The following is a 12,506-nucleotide window of genomic DNA, read 5'->3' as shown; positions in this document are numbered from 1 at the left end:
AGGGATCCAAAGGGCAACGATTTCATACAGATGGTGTTGCATGTATGGAATGAACTGGCAGAGGAAGTGAAGGAGGCTGGGATGATGACAGCATTTAAAAGGCATTGGATGGGTATATGAATAGGAAGGGTTTCGAGGGATATGGGCCAAATGGGTCTCGACTTAAATAGGATATCTGGTCAACATGGACCAGTAGGACAGAAGGGTCTGTTTCCATACTGTATATCTCTAAGATAGTTATATATGAAACAGATATATTAACTTTTCTGTGCTTTTGCTGCTCCAAATACTGCCTTTGTGCCCAAAATATCACAAGGGTGAACAGTAACATTCAGTCAATGCAAATACTCATGTCTGGCAAAACAAAATGACCATTTTATAAACTGCAAATGTGAAATCTAGTGGTACGAATATCTGAATTTAAGAAGACGAGTTTCCAGATTTTCTTCAGAATTTTAATAAACAATTTGGTTTGCAGGTGCGTTGCTCTGCTGTCTTTTCCTTGGGCACATTCGTTGGGAACTCAGCAGAGAGAACTGACCATTCCACCACTATTGATCACAATGTAGCAATGATGCTGGCCCAGCTCATAAATGATGGAAGCCCTGTTGTTAGAAAGGTAACTGTTTTGTACCTTTTGGTTTATCATCGATGCATCACTGGATTAAAAGTTATTTCACTTAAAATGGTCAAAAGCAACAACTTAGAACTTTAGCAGTAAAGAGGGTTGCTCTAGAATTTGAAGGAATTTTGGTATTGATAGTGGCAGGCATGCTTGAGATCCATTCTCTGGCAGCGTCCTATAAGTGCAAACTCTGCAGTGTTGTTGCTAATTGCTGCTTAATCTTTAAGGAGGCTTGAGAACAAAAGTGCAGACGATAGATTGTTTGGGTTCAGCAACATCTTGTTAGTAAAGAGAGAGATGCAATCTGAAATTACAAATTGTTCAATCTTCAAATTCCTGGAATCCGACTAGAAATGTGGAAGTACTTTTTGCTTATATTTGCCTTTCATTATAAGATATGCAATCTTTGAATCCTTTGAGAAGAAAAGAAAAAGTGAAACAGCACTAGTCACTGATACACTGCCATTAGTTTTACTGTATCATCTTTAGTTGAGGCACTGATTAATTTTACAGACATGGATTTATTTCTCCTTGGTTATCGGTTAAAATCAGCATTTTGTTGCGGATGAGGTATTTAGTTGGGTGACACTATTTTTCACTGAAAAGAAACAACAATGTTGTTAGAACCAGCTGTGGAAAAGTTGTCCAAAGTGAATTATGTAGGTACAGTGTCATTACTGGACACAGACGCCATTCGGTCCATTAAGCCCATGGAAGCTCTCCATTGAGCAACCCTGTCCTTTCCACTACCCTGCTTTATTCCCATATAAATGTGGGTTGAATTGTTAAAAGTGCAAATTTCATCAACAACCTAAGTATCCTTTGGTATAACATAAAGTTGATACTGTTTGTTTGGTAATTATGTCAGATACAGACAAGCCTTCAAAACAATTCATTGTAAGACTTGTGTGTCTTTTTTAAAGGCTGGGGTTTGGATATCTTGCTCTGGATTGAACCTGATGAATAATGTTTCATAAGCTCCCGTTTACATGATATATATGTTAATATTGCTTATTCTTTGAAACTGCTTCAAATTCTGTAAGAAGAATTGAGTTCCAATTTCAGCAGTTTTCCTGCTTGACACTAATTCAGCATGAATAAACTTGTATACTCATTTAAATTTAAAATTAAGCTAATTATTAGACTTGTGTAAATAATGTCTCATAGCCAATAACAGCCTTTGCAAATATCTGGAGGGTAGCTGGAACATTGTGTGCTGCAGTTGGGCGAATAAAACTGCAGAATCAGCTGAACATACTGACACATAATCTTCCGGAGAAATAATGGTAATTTCATGACAACTTCTATTAATAGTGTAAGGATGCACCATGTATTGCTGGATGACTAACTCGCCAAAACCCCCCAAAAAAATCAGTGTCTCTTTGTCAGCCTCCCAATTGTGTGTAGCAGCTGCAAAATATTGAAATAGATTTGCAGCATTAATGCAAAATCATCTGACTGCAGCCATTTGGGACAGGTAATTCATACTGTGGATATCCTTTTAATGTGATTCGTGATGTCAATACAACACTTCACTTAAAAGCCCATGTAGAAATTTGTTCCTAAGGGTGTTGTTAACCTAATTTATTTCTTTTCCTTTCCAACTTTGTTACCTTTTAACATACGCATGCTTTCCCAATGGCTCAGTTTCTGTTTCTAATTTGCCTTATTCCCTTCTCCCTTACTGTCTACTTTCTGAATCCTTAAATTTCATGGGATGAGGAGGTAGACCACAAAGTTCTAAATGATTTGTTAATTTCGATGGTGTGTTGTCAATTTTTGAGCCAAGTTAATAACTCACCTGTGTAATGTGTGGTAGAAGTTCAGGATATTCACTGGGGCTGCACTCCTATTGCAATTCATGAACTGTTGGGTCAAATTTTAAATTATGAGGTAACATTGACTTTTGATAGAAACTGGCCTATGCAGGGAAAGGGGTCATGCAAATCGAGATTTTATATAATTGAGTGATTTGGATTTCAGAATTTGGATGTGGAATCAGTAGTGAATGTACACAGGATTGCCATACTGCAAGTGGAATTTCCACATAAATTTTTTTGAGTGTCTAGAAAAATTATAGTGGTAGAATGATTGGTGCAAGTTTTTAAATAAATTAGAAGTTGATAATGAACTGTTCATTGGATAAGTGAAGGGAATATTTATATTTATGTCTCTGGTTTATAAAGCAGTCTATGACCAATACCACTGCATGGTCAGGCCAAGCAGCATCTTAGGAGTAGGAAAGCTGATTGGCCTGCTGTGTTCATCCAGCTCTACACTTTGTTATTTCAGATTCTCCAGCATCTGCAGTTCCTATTATCTCTTTCCAGTACATTATCAATCTGGCAGCAACATCTTTAAGGATTGAATTTACTATAAACTAAAACCTGAAATTGTATAAATAATGTATTTACAGTTTAAGAGTAATGTCTATTTTGTGCATCACATTGAGATCTTTAAGTGGGCAAGGAGATTGAGGTGATGAGGTGATTTCATCCTTATTGAAATAAAGTAAATGAGCCATTTGGATTTGAGCAATATGGGCAAAACTCTGATCTCTGGTTCTTATTGAATTATCTGATTTCAGTCAGGATAAAATTCGGGAGTTTACAGTTTTCACCCATGTTATTGAAGAGAAATTCTGCCAGGCTCCCCAAAGGGATAGATGTTTGGCAAGTTCACACTGGCAAAGTCCACACGTGGGTACGAGATGAGTGCCAGGTTGGCCTAACCTGTGATACTCTCCCCAGTTGTTTACATTCTCATCTGGAGGCAAGCTGGCTGAATAACATACCAGTAGACTAATAGCACATGTGGTATTGTTTTCCAATATAGATCAGCGCTGTCAGGAGATGGGAAAAGAAATTATGTAGATCTTGAGAAAACATTGTACAGCACTGAATAAGTGACATGTCAAAAGAATGAATGCCAATATATTGATTTGAAACGCAGTTTAAAAACCTATTCCGCCCACGGAAGATCACAGGGGACCTACTGATTTTCAGATAATACCTGATTGCTGTGATGCAGATGCAATGTTCTCAATCAGAAGACCATGTATTTATTTGTGACCACAGTAGAAAGGAAATGAGTCTTAGATTAGTTTCCTTTACAAAACCATGTTTTCCTCTTCCCACTTTTACTATTAATTCCTAACTAAAAAATCTTGGGTTGGAAACAACTCTGCTAACCTTTAGTGGGGGAACTGATCTCGTACTCGTTCACTTAATACTATGGACAGGCTGGGTTTAGAAGAGTAAGAGATGGCTTGTTTGAAGTGAATAAGGTGCTGAGGCGTCTTATAATGATAGATTTGTAGAGGATGTTTCTTATGGGATAATTAGGTTCTTAACATGACAGAGCTGGGGGATGTTCACTGTTTTATGGAAAAAATGAGGGGTTAGAGATTTAAAGCAGATGTTGTCAAACTATGAGTCTTTTGTAGCACTTCCTGAAATGTTGGTGGAAGCAGAATCCGTGAATTTTTTTAAGACAGAGCTACATGAAGTTGTCTTTATTCAAGTGGGTAAAGATGATTGGGATTGATGGGAATGTGGATTTTGAGGTGACAATCAGATAAGTTCTTATCAGATTTTATGATTAGAGCAGTCTCGAGGCTGAATAGCCTACTGCTCCTTATTCATACATTTGTATGAGCTTTCTCATGATGTTGTTTCAGTTTTCAGGGCATTTACATTTGTTTTAGATTTAATTTTTTAGAGGACTCCTTAAATTCCGGTTTCATTCTGTGGTATTCTGAGTGATGGCAGATGTTGTCTCACTAATATAATGCCCATCATACTTAATGATGTTGACGAAAGGGTGGAAATGATTTTTCATCTTTTAGTTTCCCGGATCTACAATTATTATAATGCATTCTGTTTGGATTTATGCCATTTGGTGACTTTTTTTGCAGTTGTAACTGTCACTTGTTTTTGGTCAACGATATACATCTACATCAGATTATTGAAATTGTTCCAAGGTTAATCTTATTCAACTGACAGATTTATTTTTTAATTGGCAGGAATTGGTTGTGGCTTTCAGTCATCTTGTCATTCAGTATGAAAGTAATTTCTGCACCGTGGCTTTGCAGTTCATGGAAGAAGAAAAGAACTACCCACTTCCCTCCCCTGCTAGTGTGATAGGTATACAAGTTCACTTCTCTTAATTTAAAAGTAAAATCAAAGTAATGTGGATTTTGACACTTTTTAAGGATATGGTAAATTATGTCCAATGCCTCAGTCAAAGTGGACGAATGCAGCTTTCCGACAATGTTTGATTTTTGTTGAGCAGTTCTTAAGTTCACTTTCGGAATATGAATGTTGTGATATTCATAGGTTATCTGTGGTTTGTATGGTTGTGCTAGCAGGCAACTAAGAAGTATCAGAGTACTAATGGACCAGGTAAGACCAGACTGAATAGGAGCAACAGGTTTCTTTTGTTAGATAACCAGTGTTGACTCCATTTAAACAGCTTCGTCCCTTATTATTGTTACCAGCTTAGATTTCGTGCACAAGTCCTTGGGTAAGAACAAGCCAAGAATTATATGATTGGCATTGATTGAAATAAATTTCGCACTCCATATTTCTGAATGCTTCCTTTTATTGAGCCACACTACTTAAATGTTAAGTTAACATTCTTGCAACAGAAATTCTTCAGACAGTTGTGCAACGTCCTTGAATCCCATCACAATACTCATGTTTCAGTTATGAAAATATAAATCTGGCACCAAAGTGTGGAACAGGAAAAAAAGCACTGAGATTCAAGGTGAGAAGTTAGTTTAAAACAGATGTCAAGAAGTTCTTAACACAGCAATAGTATAAGGAATGAGAATGAAGTCCCACTTTGGAGGAGTATTCATTGATTCCTTGTTCTTGTTCCGTATTGCACCTGTGTCTTGAAACCTTCAAATCCAGCATTCTAATCATACTGCTGAGGCATTGCTGTCTTTCTGTTTCTTCTTTTTTGTTTTAGTTTTGGCTGCAGAGCCTTCGGCTGATTCAACTATAACCAACCATTTGGCTCCCACCTCCATTTCTAAAAGCCCTTCCTAAATTTCGTTGCTTTTTCAGCTTTGCTTCCTCTGCAAGAATCTTAAGACTGTATTCAGTTGTGATCCCTTGCCCTTTTGCACTTACACTTTTGCATGTCTGTGCTACCGAGTGAAATAATGCAAATGTGAAGTCTCCAATGTTAACCTGCCAGAGGTCTGGGTGGAGGTGCCTTCTAGACCAGAAAATGGTTCTCAGATTTCAAAAATGGAGAAATAGATGAAATTAATCATTGTTCAAACATATCAAAACTGGTGTCAATGAGAAGAGGAACAGGTCAGCAGCAAGGAGTACTGTAGCAAGTAATTCACCTCCAGACTTCCCAAAGCCTGTCTATTGTCTACAAGGCACAAGTCAGGAGTGTGATGGAATAATCCCCATTTGCCTGGATGAGTGCAGCCCCAACAAGCTTGACACCATCCAGGGCAAAGCAACCTGCTTGATTGGTACTATATCCACAAGCATCCACTCCCTCCACCGCTGATGGTCAGTAACAGCAGTATGCACCATCTACAAATTGCACTGCAGGAATTCACCAAAAATCCTCAACAGCACCTTCCAAACCCACAACACTTCCATCTAGAAAGACAGGGCAGCAGATACATGGGAACATCACCATCTGCAAATTCCCCTCCAAGCTATCCACTAGCCTGACTCAAATATGTCACTATTCCTTCCCTGTCACTGGGTCAAAATCCTAGTGCCCCTAAGGACAGTGCAGGTCAACCCACATCAGGTGGACGGAGCAATTCAAGAAGGTAGCAATGTGGGGCAGGCAATAAATGCTGGCCCAGCCAACAAAGCTCATATCCCACAAATAAATAAATAAAGTACATTGGCATGGACAGAGAATTGGCTTCTGGGCAGGAAACAGCAAGTTGGATAAGGACTTTCTTTTGAATTTGGCGACATGTAGTGTTTCACAGACATCAGTGCCTGGACTGCGACTGTTTGCAATATCTATTAATGACTTGGAGTAAAAAAAGTTGAATGTATTGTAGCCAAATTTGCAGACAACACAAAAATTGGTGGAAAGGCAGGTTGTGAAAGGGTTACAAGAAGTTTCCAGGGATATCCAGCTCCTATACGCATTGCACTGACCGATAAAGGCAAGTGTACCAAATGCTTTCTACGCTTGCCTTTTTTGATCATTGGGTCAAATATAGGTGTTGGGATGTCATGTTGCAGCTGAACAGGACATTGGTTAGGCCACTCCCAGAATACTCTGTGCAATTCTGGTCTTTATGCTAGAGAAAAGATGTTGTTAAACTTGAAAGAGCGCAGAAAGGGTTAACAAAGATATTTGCCAGGGTTGAAGAGTTTGAACTGTAGGAAGTGGCTGAATAGGCTGGGAGTATTTTCCCTAGAGATTGGAGGCTGAGAGTGACTTTATAAACATTTATAAAATCATGAGGGGCATGGATAGGGTGAATAGCCACTGTCTTTTACCCAGAGTACAAGAGGGCATAGGTTTAAGGTGAGAGGGGTGAGATTTCAAAGAGGTCTAAGGAGCAACCCTTTTTTACACAAGGGTGGTGCATGTATGGAATGAGCTGCCAGAAGAAGTGGAGGAGGCTGGTACAATTACAACATTTAAAGGGCATCTGCATGGGTATATGAATAGGAAGGGTTCAGAGGGACATGGGCCAAATGCATGCAAAACGGTCTAGATTAATTTAGAATATCTAGTCGGCATTGACAAGTTGGACCAAAGGGTCTGTTTCCATACTGTATAGCTCAGTGAGAAATATTGGTGGGTTATTTAAGTGGACAAGTTAGCAAATGTGAAGTTGGTCATTTTGAAAGGGAGAACAACAGGACAGATTATTATTTAAATTGTGAAAAGCTGTATAAAGCTGAAACACAAAGGAACTTAGGGATACTTGTGCATGAAACACTGAAAGCTAACATACACTGCAGCAGGTAATCAGGAAAGTTAATGGAACGATGTCCCTTATTTCAAGGGGTTTGTAATATAAGAGTAGGGAAGCCTTACTGAAACTGTACAAGGCACTGGTGAGACCATATGAGTACAAAGAGCAGTTTTGGTCCATTTAAGGAAAGATATATTTTAATCGGAGGCAGTTTCAGAGAAGGTTTACTAGGATTATCCCTGTTACGGAAGGATTATTTGTCTAATGACCAAAGGCTAAAGATGTTGGAACTCTACTCATGATATAACAAGTTTCTGGTGAATTGTAACTCCAAGGATGTTGATAGTGGGGTAATTCAGTTATAGTACCTCCCAACCCCAGTGGACTCTGAACTTATGCCTCAATGTTTAATGAAGTACCATGTCAAACACCTTCTGGAAGTTCAGATACAACACATCTGTTGGTTCTCCTCTATCCACTCTGAGACTTCCTCAACAAGCTGTAATAAATTAGTCAGATGCAGGTTCGCTTTCATGAAGCCATGCTGACTCCACTTGATTAGATTGTGATCTTCCAAATGTTCTGTTGTTACTTCCTTAATAGCTGATTGCAGTACTTCTCCAACAATAGATGTTAGTCTAATGAGCCTATAGTTACCCATATTTTGCCTCCCTCAAAGTCATCAAAATTGTATTTTGAGACTAATATTATTAGCCATAGTAATATCACACAAACAATTAGGTGTTGTTATTTCCACAGCAAAATTGAATAACATTACATAGTTTTTCACCAAACTCAGTAATATTGGGATGAATTTCATATCTAGGCCCAGGAATGGCTATCATAATGTGGGTGTGGAGGGAATTTATTGACTGAATTGAATGGTACATCATTATGGGTTCTACTTGAATCAGAATTGTTTAGTAGTATAGTGTCTTGTACTCTTTAAAAGCATATACAATAATATGTTGATGTATTATTAGCCATTACATTCCAGAGGTTGGGTTTGATGATTTATCAAAAAATTACATTGAAATTTTCATCTGCATCTGTTTTACGTTAAAGGAATGAGAATTATTTAAGATTTGAATTATAGAATCTCACAGCTCAGAAACCTTAATTTCTCCATTGCACCAATGAACAATCTGTAAGGGGGCAGAGTTTGAGTACCTTGATTTAAACTGGTACTGCCTTATGTAACCATATATTTGTTTTGAAAAGATACAAGTAACAAGTGTATCTTCCAGTGATCAAATGGGGATTAATCCTTTATATCTGCTGTGATTATATCACTCCTGTTAATGTGTATTACTGCAATACTAATGGGGACATATTTTTATTCTAATCAAGATACAGATTCACCCACGTCCCCAACTCTGCACAGACCACCATCACTGCCTGACCACAAAAATGTTATTTACTTCAGAAGAAAAGTCTAAATGAATAGATTTAATAACAACTTTTGCTATCATCTCTTCCCGTCCCGACATACCTTCATTACACTTCAGAACCTGGAAATTTCACACCAGTGCGTGATGGGCCAGCAACTCCAAGGCTTCGTTCAGTGAGTTCCTATGGGAATATCCGTGCTGCTACTTCGGTGCGAAACTTGAATAAATCTCTTCAGAATCTTAATTTAAATGAAGAAAGTAAGTACAACTAAAGCCGGTGATAAATAGGTGTTAGTATCATAATAATTAGCAGGCACGGACTTCCTGTGCATACATAATTATTTTGCTATGAATTCCAATAATTCACTTTGCAGCAGTGTATTGTGCTGACATTGACGTAAAACCTCACCAGACATAATACTGAAGAATTGGGAAGTAAATTGCATCTGTTCCTCCTGTATATCTGGCTTAACATCTGGAGAAAAAGTTCCTAAATGTAGTGATTTCTGTATTTCATTATCTCCCCTCCCAAATGGGTTCACTCAAACTTAACTAAGCTGGCTCAGATCTAATTGGCAGTCCAAATGGTTTCCATCAGATCATAGAGTAGTTCTGTGAGGCTTACTCAGCAATTTTGTTTGGAACAGGCAGCTTTATGCACAGTGAATTTCAGACCCTCCAATAGGTTCAGTTGAAATAAACAGATTAGTCCTTCTATGTAGATTTATTCCTGGTTCCACTGATCAGATATTTATGTATAAGATTTTTATGCTTGGATCCAGTCCCATCAAATTTAGTTTAGAAAGTATTTTCTGCCTCATCTGAAATCCTTCCCCCAAACTGCAGCACCTAACTTTTGAACCACAGAATTCCCACATTGTGGAAGCAGGCCATTTGGCCCTTCAAGTCCGCACTGACCTTCCAAAGAGCATCCCGTTCCCCAGCCTATCTCTAACCATGCACCCAACCTACATGTCTCTGAACACTACGAGCAATTTAGCATGCGCTATCCGCCTAGCCTGGAGATCTTTGCACTGTGGAAGGAAACCACAGCACCCAGCAGAAACTGGGAGAGCATGCAAACTGCACACAGTCAATCGCCGAGGTTAGAATCAAACCTGAGCCCTTGGCACTAACCACTGAGCCGCCATGCCACCCATAACTAAAAATTTTTTTCTAGTTCCCCATTGTATTTTTCAAGTTTCTCTTGAATCTCCCTACCCTCTGAATTCATTTCGTCCATTTGGTAGTTCCTATTTCTACCAAATTGCTGACTAGCTATCTACCCACACAGTTTCCTGCACCCACCACCTTTAGCTAATATCATTAACAGTATCATCTCCTCAACAGCCCTGCCTTCAAATCTACAATTATCAGCATCCTGAAAGAACCCACCTTTGTTCCCTCTTCTCTGCATTTCTTCTATTAAAAAGAAGCTAAAATATGGTTAAAATTTCGTGTGCTTTACAATGTGTAAGTATCAATTTTAAAATATTATCATAGCAATGAACGATCTAAGATGAACGAACACCACATATTTCACATGGTCAGTTGTCCAAATATTAATGGACCAGAAGCCGTTATAACATTTTATTGAAGCTTATGTAAATAATTAAGATTTTGGTGTATATACATTTAAAAGCACTCCATTCTGAAACAAATCCTCTGCAGTACAGGAAAACAACAATAAATTTGACCTAAAGATATTCAAAATCCTAAATCAGATTTTATCTTGAAAAGTTGTAACGTAAAACAGTCCATCATAAAAGACATAAAATTAACTGTGCTCTGGCATTTGTAAAATAATTCAACTGTCACGTTTGATTGAACTTTTACAATATTGAATGTGTTCAATGAACAGAGTGATCTTGAAATGTTTAGTGTGCAGCATTACAATGAAATATTTAATGTTTTAAGTGTTGATGATGAGCAGATGTTTGGCCAATGCAAAATAATAGTTCAGTTTTGCAGTTTTTTTTTTGTTGAAATCAGGATGGTCCATAAAACAGTGATGATTTGGGCACATATAAAACAATGCCTTGGGATGATTTGCTGTGATAGGGCGTAAAGGGTTAAAGCAAAGAAATGAAGCAAGACTAAAATTATGTCTTGAGCAACTGATGGAAACATAGTGTTATAATTAAATGGTGAAAGAGATAGCACGTATTTGTAGCCATCAGATTTTCCACTCTATTTAAATTACCCAAAATTAAATCTTGAAGTTCTCAAATCATTATGAAGATTAGCATATTTTGCTTTTCAATAAATGATTGAAAAATGCGTTTTACAATAATTTTCTCCGTAGAGATGAGGATGTAATTGTGATGGTCTTACTAGGAAATGGTGTATTTAAATGTGATGTTGCTAAAGATATTTAATTCTTCTTAATCTTTGTTTTTATTCTGTTTCAGCCGGTGGTTCAAACCCATTCTCTCCTGGCTATCTAAGCACCAGCAGTAGTGCCAGTAGTACCCTGGGAAGCCCTGACAATGATGAGTACATCCTTTCATTTGAAACCATAGATAAAATGAGGAGAGTCAGTTCCTACAGCTCCTTGAACTCATTAATAGGTAAGACTTCAGGATATGAATTTCTCACGAAATACCTTTTCAATTATTTTCCCAGCATTAAATTCTGTGGTGGTTTGTCAAATTTAAATAATAATATACTCCTTCAGTGAAGTATAGACATTGAAACATGGAAAATAGGAGCAGGAGCAGGCTATTCAACCCATTGAGCCTGCTGAACCAGCCATGGTCATGGCTGATTATTCAACTCGATCCATTGTTCCTGTCTCTCTAATTAGTAGAATAGAATTCCTACAGTGCAGAAGCAGGCCATTCAGCCCATCGTGTCAACACCGACCCTCTGAAGAACATCTGACTCAGACCCTATCCCTGTCACCCTGCATTTCTCATGAATAATCCAACTGGCCTACATATTCCTGGACACTACAGGGCAATTTAGCATGGCCAATCCATCTATCCTGCACATCTTTGGACTGTGGAAGGAAACCAGAGCACCTGGAGGAAACCCACGCAGATATGGGGAGATTGTGCAAACTCCACACAGTCACCCAAGGTTGGAATCCCTTTTTTCTCAGAACTATTTCTAATGCCTCCTTGAAAACATTCAATGTTTTGGCCTTAACTGCTTTCTATGGCAAAGAATTCCATAGACCCTGAACTCTCTGGGTAAAGAAATTTCTCCTCCTCTCAGTCCTCAATGATCTACCTCACCTCCTTCAACTGTGACCCATGTTTCTGGACTCCCTCATAATCGAGAACATCTTCCCTACGTTTATCATATGTAGTCCTTTTGGAATTGTACACATTTATGTGGGATATTCATCTCGTTCTGCTAAAGTGCAGTGAATATACCCTAACCAATCCAGTCTCTGCCCATGTGTCAGTCCCAGAAATCAATTCTTCACTATAGATTCTACCCCAAATAGTAATAGAACATAGAACAGTACAGCACAGAACAGGCCCTTCAGCCCACAATGTTGTGCCGACCATTGATCCATGTATGCACCCTCAAATTTCTGTGACCATATGCATGTATT

The 12,506-nt window shown here is 38.3% G+C and overlaps 1 protein-coding gene across 1 annotated transcript in view; it reads left to right on the top strand.

Annotated features, from left to right (window-relative positions):
- The window catches only part of rptor (regulatory associated protein of MTOR, complex 1), a 384,600-nt gene that overhangs the window by 229,377 nt on the left and 142,717 nt on the right, over window positions 1-12,506 (top strand). Inside the window, exons 17-20 of the mRNA XM_048554896.2 lie at window positions 479-619; window positions 4,650-4,770; window positions 9,059-9,199; window positions 11,353-11,511. Coding sequence (XP_048410853.1) covers window positions 479-619; window positions 4,650-4,770; window positions 9,059-9,199; window positions 11,353-11,511 — 562 coding nt within the window. The remainder of the gene's footprint in view (window positions 1-478; window positions 620-4,649; window positions 4,771-9,058; window positions 9,200-11,352; window positions 11,512-12,506) is intronic.

This window comes from Stegostoma tigrinum, chromosome 22 (assembly GCF_030684315.1).
Source record: "Stegostoma tigrinum isolate sSteTig4 chromosome 22, sSteTig4.hap1, whole genome shotgun sequence".
Lineage (NCBI taxonomy): Eukaryota > Metazoa > Chordata > Chondrichthyes > Orectolobiformes > Stegostomatidae > Stegostoma > Stegostoma tigrinum.
The sequence above is the reverse complement of the archived record's forward strand: the minus strand, read 5'-3'. Positions and strand labels throughout refer to the sequence as shown.